Below are 13,083 nucleotides of genomic sequence, written 5' to 3' on the forward strand. Positions count from 1 at the left end.
CCAACATTTCTTTTACATTTGTTAGTTGGCATTCTCCTATAAGAAAATGCCTTTCTTCTCCTCATTTATTTTTTCACTTATTTATTTATATCAGTGTGAATTTGTAGATTCTTATTTTATTCAATGGGGCATATTTATTGTTACCATTTTTTTATTTTTTATTTTTATTTTTTTTAAAGATTTTATTTATTTATCTGACAGAGAGAGAGAGAGAGAGCACAAGCAGGGGGAACAGCAGAGGGAGAGGGAGAAGCAGGCTTCCCGCTGAGCCAGGAGCCCGATGCGGGACTCGATCCCAGGACCCTGAGATCATGACCTGAGCCGAAGGCAGATACTTAACCATCTGAACCACCCAGGTGCCCCTATTGTTACCATTTTTTTTGTTTTGAAGCTCAAATTATGTTAGAGTTGGCCAATGGAGCCCCTTCCAGTTGGTTCCTGTGTCCTTCTGACAAGCCCTCACCATTCCTTACTTTATTGTACAACATGCTTCAGGCTCCTCTTGCACTTTCTCAGGACCAGCTCTAGAATTGGCAATTTTCTCCAAGGAGCCCTAATTCTTATTTAATGAAGAACAGTATCTGGAAACCAAGATCTGAGCACTAAGTGTGCTCTGTGCAACCAGTGTGTCACTCTCAGTGGACAGAGATAAGAAATATATATGTATATACAAACATACACACGGACCTACAAACATGTTTATATTTATTTCCGTATCTGTCTCTCTATATAGCAAAACCATACACTATACAAATAGCTTCAATGCCTGTCTGACACTATAGGTTTCATTTTGGTTTTCTCTGGCTCCCTTCTCCAACAGTGAGAAATCTGGCTCCCATTATCCTCAGTATATTTACTTATATGCTTTGCAAGCAACCAATTACTCCATCGTGTTGGGCCACCTGCCTCACAAAGCCCCTGACCTTGCCAGGCTACTCTCCTTGCTTGGGCCTGATTAATGGCTTTTTCACTGAATTATTAAGGAAGGACAAAAGAAAGGAAGGAAAAAGGAAGGAAGGAAGGATATAGCAAACAATAGCATTATTGAACCTTAACAGCCAAGGAGTGAACTGCAAATAGAGGAAAGGACAGAAAGAAAAGAAAGTATTTTGTCCAGGCTAGGGCCCCTAATGTAGCAAGGAAATAACCACGACCTTGGCCTATTCCCACATCCCCTGTGAAGCCAGAGATGTCCCTGCTTATAACATTCAAGGGCATAAGGAAATACATAATTCTGTCAGAGGTCAAAGAGGGATACAGATATTGGGCATTTTCCTCTTTTCTCTCCCCATCTTTAGACAAAAATGCTGTCTCACACTCCTGAATGCCAAGCCACACTCTTCCTTCAGTTCCTCCTTGGCAGAAAAATAGTTACATGGTTTGGTAGGTTTAAAAAAAAAGTATATATATTTTTAAGTTATCTCGGCAGATTGCATTTACATCTTCATGGGGCGCCTGGGTGGCTCAGATTGTTAAGCATCTGCCTTTGGCTCAGGTCATGATCCCAGGGTCCTGGGATCGAGCCCCACATCTGGCTCCTGGCTCCTGGCTCCTGGTTCGGCGGGGAGACTGCTTCTTCCTTGCCCTCTGCCTCTCCCCTGCTCATGCTCTCTCTCTATCTCTCTGTATCTCTCTTTCTCAAATGAATAAATAAAATCTTAAAAAAAAAAAAAATAGGGGTGCCTGGGTGGCTCAGTCGTTAAGCGTCTGCCTTCGGCTCAGGTCATGATCCCAGGGTCCTGGGATCGAACCCTGCATCAGGCTCCCTGCTCAGCGGGAAGCCTGCTTCTCCTTTCCCACTCCCCCTGCTTGTGTTCCCTCTCTCTCGCTGTGTCTCTCTCTGTCAAGTAAATAAATAAAATCTTTAAAAAAAAAAAAACAAAAACATCTTCATGCTTTTCTATAGATATTTGGCCATAGAATCATTACCTTGAACCTCTGACTCCGACAAAAACTGATGCAGGTTTGTATGGTAAGTTTGTTAGACGTTTTACTGGCGCCAGTTAGAGGAGGTGGGTTTCCATGATCCTTGTAGCAGCCAAGGTTTCCAGGCACTGGAGGAAAAAGAAAAACAAAAGAATTTCACAACATCTGGCTGTCAAACACCAAGAAGGAACAGCGATTTGTGCCAGGTACTTTCATCTCAGCTACTATTTCTACTCCTAAGGTACACATAAATAACAAGCAACAAGCTTTAAAAATGGAAGTCTTAGTATCCTCTGGCAAATGCTGTGTTTCTGTTTTCTTCTGAAGAGTATGTGAGGCCCAAGGTCCACCTTTAACTAATCTGTTCAATATTGATAGAATTGAGCATTGAAGAGAACTAGGAATAATTTCTTCAAAATAGAGAAGCTGCAATATGTAAATTATGTTTCAGAGTCATTGGAGGGCAGGAAAAGCCCTTGGAAGCCCTTCATCCTATGCCTTGTGCCTCCCCTTGTTCTTTTTTTAAGATTTATTTATTTTAGAGAGAGCGAGAGAGGGAGGGAGAAAGAGCGTGTGAGTGGAGAGGGAGAGGAAGAAGCAGACTCCCAGCTGTGCACAGAGCCCGACGTGGGGCTTGATCCCACGACCCATGAGATCATGATCTGAGCTGAAACTAAGAGTTGGACCCTTAACCAACAGAGCCACCCAGGCACTCCTCCCCTTGTTCTTTAAAAAACTCCATTAGTGGGTTCTCCCAAGTGCTTTCAGGGAGTGTATTAGTTTCCTATAACTGCTGTAACAGATCACTACAAACCTAGTGGCTTAACATAGCATAAATTCATTATCTTACAGTTCAGGAGTTCAGAAGTACTAAATGGATCATATGGGACTGAAATCAAGGGGTCAGCGGGGACTTGTTCCTTCTGGAGGCCTGGCAGGGGGTGGGGGGTGTTCCTTGCCTTTTCCATCTACTGGAAGGTGCCCCTGTTCCTCAGCTTGTGACCACACCATTCCAGCCTCTGTCTCCATCATGTCTCCTTCCCTCCCTCTGCTTCTAGCACCACATCACCTTCTCTGACTCTGATATTGGTTATAAGGTTATAAGGACCTGTGTGATGATATTGGGCCTGCCTGGATAATTCAGGATAATCAACCCATCTCAAAATCCTTAACTTGATCACATCTGCAAATCCCTTATGCTACGTAAGATAACATATTAAAAGATTCCAGGGATTACAGCATAGACATTTCGGGAGGCCATTATTCAGCCTACCACGGTGAACATACTAGTGTTCCACAACCACACAATTGGATGGTTTGGTCTAGTAAAAAAAAGCTGTATTTGAGAATAAAGAAACCTGAATAGATGTATTAACTGTGGTAGATAGCTTTCAAAGACGGCACTCAATGATCCCCACCCCCCATGATAGCTTTCAAAAACGGCACTTAATGATCCCCACCTCCCGGTGTTCATGTCATGCCATTGTGGAATCCCCTCCTCTTGAGTGTAGGTTGGATTAGTGACTTACTTTTGACCAAGAGAATGTGACAAAGCTGATGGCATGTCACGTCTCTGATTAGGTCAAGAGACTATGACTTCTGTCTTGCTAGCAGACTCTCTACTGCCTTCTTGGCCTATGGACTTTGATAAAACAATACACTATGTCAGAGAGGCCATGTGGCAAGGAACTGAAGGTGCCCTTTGACCAATGTCTAGCAAGAAACCAAGACTTTCAGTTTTTGCAAAGACTTAATCCTACCAACAACTAAGTATATTCTTCCCCAGTGGAGCCTTCAGATGAGACCCCAGTCCTGGCAGACACTGTTATTGCAGGCTTGTAAAAAACCTGGAAGAGGACCCAGCTAAGCCATGTCCAGATTTCCTGACCCATAGAAACGAAGACAGTAAGTGTGTGTCATTTTTAGTAACTAAGGTCCAGGGTCATTTGTTGTACAGTAATGAATAGTTAATACATCTACATAATACATACTAAATACATGTTGAATGAAGGAATGAATTGATTGTAGGCCATGGACAAATCAACCTTTCTGGACCTGAGTTTTCCATCTGTGTTATTAATTTATGAATTACTCCACTATCAGATGAAGCCCTTTCCCCTACTTTCTCTGTTTGGCTTCTCAGTTTATGTAACTGAAGACATAATAAGACATGTATGAGGCTTGGTCCTAGAAGCACTTCTAGGACAGTTAAGAGTTATATGTTATCCAATTCCAAAGTGAGCCATACAAACTCTCAGAAAGCATTTTTTCTTTGTGTTTAAGACTAGAAAACTGAGCCTGCGTGGCTCAGTCGTTAAGCGTCTGCCTTCGGCTCAGGTCATGATCTCAGGGTCCTGGGATCGAGCCCCACACCGGGCTCCCTGCTCGGCGGGAAGCCTGCTTCTCCCTCTCCCACTCCCTCTGCTTGTGTTCCCTCTCTCACTGTGTCTCTCTCTGTCAAATAAATAAATAAAATCTTAAAAAAAAAAAAAAAAGACTAGAAAACAGAGGGGCACCGGGTGGCTCAGTTGGTTAAGTGTCTGCCTTCAGCTTGGGTCGTGATCCCAGGGTTCTGGGATCAAGCCCCACTTCAGCCTCCCTGCTCAGTGGGGAATCTGCTTCTCCCTCTCCGCTGCCTCTCCCCCAGCTTGTGGTCTCTCTCTCTCTCTCATTTGCTCACTCTAATAAATAAATAAAATCTTAAAAAAAAAAAAAAGACTAGGAAACAGGGGTGCCTGGCTGGCTCATTCAGTGGAACGTGTGACTCTTGATTTCGGGGTTGTGGGTTTGAGCCCCACGTTGGGTGTAGAGATTACTTAAAAATAGAATCTTAAAAAAGAAGACTAGAAAACAGCATGGTCCAGAGTTCAACAAACTTTATATCCACATTAGCCTGTTGGCATATAAAAATATATGTGTGTATCTGTGTGTATGTACACACTTTTAAATTTCTGCCACCATCTAATATCTAACCAGTTCCTGTTAAATTGGCAGGAAGTACACTGCTAACCCAAAAAGTCACCCTTCCCCCTCCAGCCAAGTGGTTACCCTTCTCCCTTGCGTCACACATGGTTCAAATATAACAAATGTGGCTCACCACACAAATGTTAAAATGCATCTTTTGGAAACAAACCAAATCTCTATAGTGGCAAATGTAAACAGAAAAGCTCTAGGCAGTAGGAGGCTGGTGTTCAGTGGGAGCCTGGCTTGGGAATGGCTGGGTTTTAGAGTTTAAACAAATGCAGTGAGTTAAGCATCTCTAGTCAGGGGCATATCCTATAAGCCCAGTTTGTTAAACGGACCTTGCATATGGAAACCCTAGCCATGCATTCAATGGCTCTTAACAAGAACTACTTGATCGTCATCATCCTGGTCATTTACTCTGATTTTTGTCTCATTTATCCTATTATGATCAGAAGTAAGCATGTTATTATGTATTAGTTTATAGAGAGCCCAAGGCACATAATCATAAATGTTAAGATTAGACATAAACAAGGCTATGGGTTGCATTAATGCAGCTGGAACTTATAAGCTTTATTCACAATTTGGTGAGCAAATCCAGGCAGCTCATGTTCCAGTGGGATAGTGAGGGAGACCCCTGGAAGTCAGACCATACCATGCAGCAGCTCCATCTATCTGATTTCAATGGCCTGAGGTATCATGCCTGTCGTGCCCAAGTCAATCACTTGCCAGACACCAGTGAGTCTACCTCCCAAGAGACTGCAGACGTTTGTCCATGTCTCTGTCTCCACACTGCCACCTCCCCCGGTTAGGCCACCGTCTCCTCCCACTTAGACTACTGCATTGGCCTATTCCATCTCCCTGTTTCTAGGTGCACCCTACTCTAATCTAATTAGTACACTGCAACCAGAATAATCTTTACGGTATATTCCAGGCAGAAGGAAGGGCAAGGGCAAAGGCCTAAGGCAAAAACAATGTTGGCCTTTGCAGGAACAAAAAGGAGTGAGGATGGGGCGCCTGGGTGGCTCAGTCGGTTAAGCATCTGCCTTCAGCTCAGGTCATGATCCCAGGGTCCTGGGATGGAGCCCCACGTCTGGCTCCCTGCTCAGCGGGGAGCCTGCTTCTCCCTCTCCCACTCCCCCTACTTGTGTTCCCTCTCTCGCTGTGTCTCTCTCTGTCAAATAAATAAATAAAATCTTAAAAAAAAAAAAAAAAGGAGTGAGGATGACCAATGAGAGAGAGAGGGAAAAATAATAGGAGCTGGAGGGGTAGGCAGGGGCCCTGCCTAAAAACCTTCAAAGCCCCTCAGGATGAAGTCCAGACTCTCTCACATGGTACACAAGGCCCTGCCTGATCTGTGCTGCTTGCTCCCCTCCCCCTTCTGCATGACCCCTCTCTCTATCCCTCAGCTCATGTTCTAGATGAAAGCCAAATTAAATTATAGTGTATTTGTGAGTTTCCCCATGGCACGTTGCTCTCTGGACTTTTACACATATTCTTTCCTTTGCCTGGAATTCCCTCTCCTGCTTAACACTGTAGCTTGAGCACTATTTCCCTGGGGAAGCACCCCCTGCCCCCCAAATAAGGTTATATGCCCCTGCTGTGTGGTCCTGTAGCAGCCTACGGTGCACTTGATTCTAAACACCTAGGGGCGCCTGGGTGGCTCAGTCGTTGGGCGTCCGCGTTCGTCTCAGGTCATGATCCCAGGGTCCTGAGATCGAGCCCCGCATCGGGCTCCCTGCTCGGCGGGAAGCCTGCTTCTCCCTCTCCCACTCCCTCTGCTTGTGTTCCCTCTCTCGCCGTCTCTCTCTCTGTGTCAAATAAATAAATAAAATCTTTAAAAAAGTAAATAAATAAACACCTGTTCTTATGTCTCTCTCCCCAATGAACCACGAATGACTTAAGGGTAGGACTGTATCTTCCACACAGTATTGTATTCCCAGGGCCTGGTAAGCTCCCAGTTACAGAGCTGGTGCTCTAAAACTGCACTCCAGATGCACAGGCATGTTCTGCACCACCAGCAGGAATCACGGAGGGAGTGGGTAAAGGTACCTCTTAGGCGGCAGTAGAGGGACAGAGCAGGGTGGAAGTAAAAGGCAGAGCCGACCTGCTAACAACAACCACTTAAAGCTAGTGACCGCTGGTTCTGACTCCTGCCTGCACACTGTCCTCTCTGGCTATTAGAGACACCATTCAAGGTAACTGAGTTTTCCAGAAAGGTTAACTTGGAAACTTAAAGTTTTATCCTCATCATTTTGGACAGAACCTTTCTAAAATGCATTAGCTATTTCTTTAAAAAAACAAAACACTTAATTTAACCTACTTTATTTTTTAATTTTTTAAAAAGATTTATTTATTTGAGAGAGAGCACAAGTGGGCAGAGGGGCAGAGAGAAAGGGGGAAGCAGGCTTCCTACTGAGCAGGGAGCCCAATGTAGGATTCAATCCCAGGACCCTGGGATCATGACCCGAGCCACAGGCAGACACTTAACCGACTGAGCCACCCAGGCGCCCCTCAGTTTCACCTACTTTAAATTTCTCTTGGTGGCCTGAGGTGATCAAATGTGCATCACCAAACGGCCCCAGCCTGGTGTGCTTTCTTACGTGCTTATGTCTGACTTCATTAGTTAAGTCTGTCCCCTCGGTTATCGCCAAGGCTGCCGAACCCTCATAACATCGGAACTAGAAGGAGTCTCAGGGAACATCTACTTCGTGCTACTTCTCTGTGTACCCTCTTCTTAATTCGCCACTACTTAGGTTTACAACAATACTGTTGCGCTTATTAGAATTGTGTGAAAGACAGGAACAGATAGTTTCTAAAGGGGGGGGCCTCTAGGCTCCCCACTTTCCGGCATCCATGCTGAAGCTCAGGAGTTGTTTTTGCACGCTCCCGTCCCAGGACGCGGCAATACTCGTTCAGGAGCAGTGAGCATTCCTCAGCAATCCCAAACGTGAGCTCCTGTGTAGGACAGACCCCAGGGTGAATTCTGGCCCTGGCTTCATCAACAGTGGAATGAGGAGCAATAGGGTCTCAAAGGGTTCTTCAGAGAATTGAAATGAGATAATGTAAATAAAGTAAACACCACGAGGCCTGGCAGGATGATATGTGCCAAATAAACAGTGTTTATTCTCATTACAGTTGACCCCTGAACAACGCGGGTTTGAACTGCACGTGTCTATTTATATGTGGATTTTTTAGGATTGTACATGTATTTGGATAGGACTGTACAAGTATTTTCTCTTCCTTATGATTTTTCTTAATAACACTGTCTTTTCTCTAGCTTACTCTATTGTAAGAATACAGTATATAATATGTGTAACATACAAAGTCTGCATTAATTGACTGCTCATGTTACCGGTAAGGGTTCTGGTCAACAGCAGCCTATTAGTTAAGTTTTTGGAGAGTCACAAGTTATGTGCAGATGTCTGACTGGGCAGGGGGTCAGTGCCCCTAACCCCTGTGTTGTTCAACGGCCAACTGTATATATAAATAGGGCTTTCATCATTCACCACACAAACAGAAACAACTTGCAGTAATAGAAAACTAAAATAGCATTGAGTTAAAAGGCAAAATCAAAGGCAGCCACCTCAAAAAACTGGGTTTAATTCCAGATATTAAAACATTGATCTCTTACATCTGGTGAGCACACAGTACACTTTCACATAAGCATCTCACGTGGAAATCAAAGCCCTTTGAGGGAGGCGGGTTGGATGGGTTATTCTATGTGACAGGGAAGAAATCACGGTCTGGCGAGGTTAAGGGCCTTCCACGGGGGCAGAGAAGACGGAACCAGAGAGCACGAGCAAGCTCTGGGGGTGGCAGATTCTCACTTTGTGGTTTTGTTCCCTTTGCTCACAGGGCCGGTCTGGCGAACTGAATGGAAGTCAGATTAAAGACTGACTTCTCAAACACATCAGTCCCTCCACACTGTGTGTGCCACGAGGCCAGCCTCTGAGACAGTGGCCAGCCTCTGGGGGTGCCACTGCCCTCTGACTCGCGCTGGAAAGTGTGGCTCGAAGTCGCGCTGGAGAAGACACGTCATGTAGTCTTCAAAAGCATTACTGGCCAACTGAGTGCATTTCCAGACCGTGTCCCACCCTTTGCTCTTCCCAGAAGCAGGGAGGAAAAGTCAATTTGAAAAAGGATATTTGTTCTCAAATTCCTTTTTACTTTCAAGACCACTTTAAAGTCCTGTGGCTTGGTCATGCATTTTTCCTCTTACCAAAGAGGCTTCATCACTTTCAATTTTTAAAAAATCCTCTTAAAATACAAACAGGCCCCTTGTTTATCATAGTTGGTGCTTTAAAACACATGACAGTTAATTAGCAACATTCTCGTCAGATGTTCAGTGGTCTTGCCAGAGATAAAAGTTTTAGAGGTGGCTGAGGGGAGATGGTCCTCTATTCAGATTAATCCAGGAACTACTGTTCTTTTACCAACACAAGGAACATCTGGGAAGCACCCAGGCAGGCTGACTAGCCACCCTTTACATTTGGGTAGAACTGTGGCTTCACTGTGAAGGTGCTATGTATACCTCCATGGGGGTCTCCGTGGCCAACAACCCCTTTCTAGGGTCGCTTATTGCCCGTGGCACCTTCTCAGAGGATCAGCTGCTGGTTGGGAACAAGCCAAAGGACTCCATCCTCTGACTTTTTTTTTTTAAGATTTTATTTATTTATTTGACAGAGAGACACACAGCGAGAGAGGGAACACAAGCAGGGAGAGTGGGAGAGGGAGAAGCAGGCTTCCTGTGGAGCAGGGAGCCCGATGCGGGGCTCGATCCCAGGACCCCATGACCTGAGCTGAAGGCAGACGCTTAACGACTGAGCCACCCAGGCGCCCCCTCTGACTGACTTCTGTGAGCCCTCGAGATTCTCTCCCAGGAAGCTGGAATTGGGATTTCAGGTAATGAATTGAGAGCGCTAGACTTACAAGGTTCTGTCAAGTGGGGATTAAGGCAACCAGCCATATTTGGGCTACCTGAATTGAGGAGTGAGCTAATTCTTCTGGTCCACAAAGAGGAAGAAGCATGGATGTCATCCTGAGAGAGAGGCAGAGGTGGGAGACCATGTGGCCCCAGAGAGAGATGGCAAGAGTGGGTACTTTCTTCCCAGGTTCTTGGGACACAGGAATGGGGGTTCTGCAATATACCCCCAATGCCCTTCCAGTAAATTCTTTTCGTTCAAGTTAACTTGAGTGAGTTCCATTCCTGGCAATCAAACAACTCCTGACAAGGACAGAAAGCATGCCCATTATGGCAAAAGCTCAATTTGAATACAAATCTTCAGATTGCAATTTATATAAGAAGTCCTGATTGTTACTATGTTTTCTATTCCAGTGCTCTGACCAGATCTGGGATATTTGTTTAAGAAACCAAAAGCAAAGTTCTTATCTTGCATTTTGGAAAACTTCCCTGGCTCTGCAGAACTCCTTTTATTTGTCTCATAAGTAAAATCTGCTTCTTCAGAAATGAAGAAATGAAATGCTGTGACTCTGCTTATTTTAAGTAATTTAACCTTGTGTTGAGACCATCTGCCGCCCATGGGACCTCATGCTGGTGTCTCAGTAGCTGATTTCTTCCCTCCATGGGAGCAAGAACTAAGCTCACATGAGATGATGCCACTGGTGTCCTATCAGAGGACCAATCCTTTCAAATACTTCCTTCAGAGAATCGATGGGTTAAGTGTAGACTCATCCATTCTCTCAGCCACGAGCCATGACCACAAGCACACTGCCCTCTGTCCTGTCCATCTGCAACTTCCATTCCAGATCTGGCAGCTGCCATCTTGGTCCAAGTCCTATCCCAATATGGCCCCACCATACTTCTTTAACTTTATTTCTAAACATCAGCTCTCCTTCGTCAGTCACACTGATTCTGCAAGCGGCACTACTCATGTCTGAGTCTCCTATGAGCTCGCCTATATAAATAAGTAAACACAGACTTTTCTTCCCCTGTGAAATTTTATCTTTAGGGGAAGGTAGTAAGAGTTCCTAAGGATCCTGACCCCCACACGGCCCTGACGTATCAGTGGTAGTTCTCTTTTGGTGGGAGTTCCTTCTCCGAAACTTAATTTCTGTTGATGTAATGTGGTAGACAGTCTCCAAAGGAGGCTCTAATAATCTTGCCCCTCCCCCTACATGTGGTTGCCACCTACTTTAAGAGTTGGCATCAATTTCCTTTGCCCTTGAATCTGGGCTGGCCTTGTGACTTGCTTTGATCAACAGAATGTGGTGGACTTCTGAGTTTATGCCTTAAGAGGACTGGCAGCTTCTGCTTCCTCTCTCTTGGAAGCCAGCCAGCCACCATATGAGTGGCCTGAGTACACTGTTGGAAAGAGCGGTCACCCAGGTAGAGGCCTGAAGTTGTCTTGGATGTCCTAGCCCCAGCAGAGCCCCCAGGGGAATGCAGCCACCTGACTGAGCCCAGATGAGAGTAGCAGAAGAACCGCTGAGCTGAAACTCGGCCAACCCACAGGAGCAAGAGAAATGATAAGCTGTTGTTGCCTTAGGCCACAAGGGTTTGGGGTGGCTTGTTATGCAGCAACAGACAACCGAAACACCTTACTCGACAAAAGGTCAGTCCAAGTTCAGGAGGAATGATACAGCTGTGTCTCTGGGAAGAAGAGCTCAGTTTGTTGACTTGAACTTTTGTTTTTCAGGGACACCACAAATATCCCAGGCAAGGAACCACAGAGTCATCTTTGACTCTTCCTGCTGTTTCATCCCTTATATATTCTACTTGTCATCAAGTTCTGTTTTCTTCCTAAATGTATCTTGGATTTAACCCTTCCTGTCTTATCTCACTGCTGCCATCACAGCTCAGACCCTGATCCCCTGGATTTAGAAATCTGCACCCATCCTCTCCTCTCCAGACTTCCTTCCTTGGATCCATCCTGTAAGTGGACCCTGGGCTCATCTTCTTAAACTAAGGCTTTCATTGTGTCAGTCCCCATCTAGCCAACTCTGGCTTTCGAGGTTTCGAGGCCTCACCTGGTCCCTCCCTGTCCACTTCTCTATGTGGGCAATGTGATCCCCAGCCCACACGCACAACAACCCCAGGCCCTTCTTCCAAGTCCCTGTCAGGCTGTTCCCTGACCTGGTATGTCCTGATCCATCCAGCCCCATCTGCCTTTCTCTGTAACGATGCCTCCAACCTCCACAACCTTACGGAGACCCCTCTCATCTGCAAAAACTCACAGCACTCCACCTCCTAATTCAATCGTATTGAATGTATGTAACTGGTGGGCTGGTCTCCAATTTCCTCCCATGTTTATAAATCAGATTCCTAATTCCATCATAAGATTGATGGTAGGGACTCTTTCTTACGTTTATGTATATTCCTTACTGGCAAGCGCTAGTGTAAAGGTGTTCAGTGAAATCATCCTTGTTGATCTGAATGATTATACGTTTTTAAGTTATTAGTATGACTTGCCCAACCGTGCTTTAGAAAATTTTGGAAATACAGTATATATCTGTCATTGAGGAAAATGGCCATTTGGTTCAGAAAGTCTTTTTTTTTCCTCATGGAAAATTAAATAATATCTACTGCCAAAAACAAAGAACAATCGAGTATTCGCCAGATCTGAGACCATAAAACTGCACTGTGAGAACGAATGCAGCGCCACACCAGGCCCCAGGGGAGCGGCCCCACAGCAGCTGAGGCACGCTACTGAGCCCTGTGGCTAGTCAGATAAAAAAGGAATGGACAGAAATAACACACAGGTTAGGAATAACCTATTCAGGAATTGCATGGCGGGAACATGCCAACAGCAGTCCATTCCCTGGGGAAAGCACAGGCCACCATAACACCTGCTAGAACTTTCATGCCCACCGTGTGCTGGACCCTGGACTTGGGGTTGTGTGTACTTTACCCATTGGATCTTCAAAAGAACCCTAGAAGGCACAAATGAGGAGACCACAGCTCAGAGGAGAGTCATTTTGCTGAAAGCCACTGAACGATTAAGATTCAAACCTAAGGCAGTGTGACTCTAACGTCCACATTCCTTCCAGTAATTTGTGTTGTCTTCCTTACTGAAAGAGACATGATATCACATCATCAGGAATATTTAATGAGCACCATTATCGCCTCCCCTGTGCTAGGTGTTGTGGGAGATTGTTACAATAGATGCCCTGGGGGGAGGGGAAGTCCCCCTAGATTCCATCAGTACCCTCCACAAATAAACATACCACCCATGT

At 45.2% G+C, this 13,083-nt stretch overlaps 1 protein-coding gene across 2 annotated transcripts in view; it reads right to left on the minus strand.

The window, feature by feature from the left end:
• The window catches only part of KREMEN1 (kringle containing transmembrane protein 1), a 64,251-nt gene that overhangs the window by 20,016 nt on the left and 31,152 nt on the right, over positions 1-13,083 (minus strand). For both annotated transcript variants that reach the window (XM_081801903.1, XM_081801904.1), the window contains exon 4: positions 1,930-2,054. In XM_081801903.1, coding sequence (XP_081658029.1) covers positions 1,930-2,054 — 125 coding nt within the window. The remainder of the gene's footprint in view (positions 1-1,929; positions 2,055-13,083) is intronic.

This window comes from Leptonychotes weddellii, chromosome 13, assembly GCF_054177405.1.
Source record: "Leptonychotes weddellii isolate Sample4059 chromosome 13, ASM5417740v2, whole genome shotgun sequence".
NCBI lineage: Eukaryota > Metazoa > Chordata > Mammalia > Carnivora > Phocidae > Leptonychotes > Leptonychotes weddellii.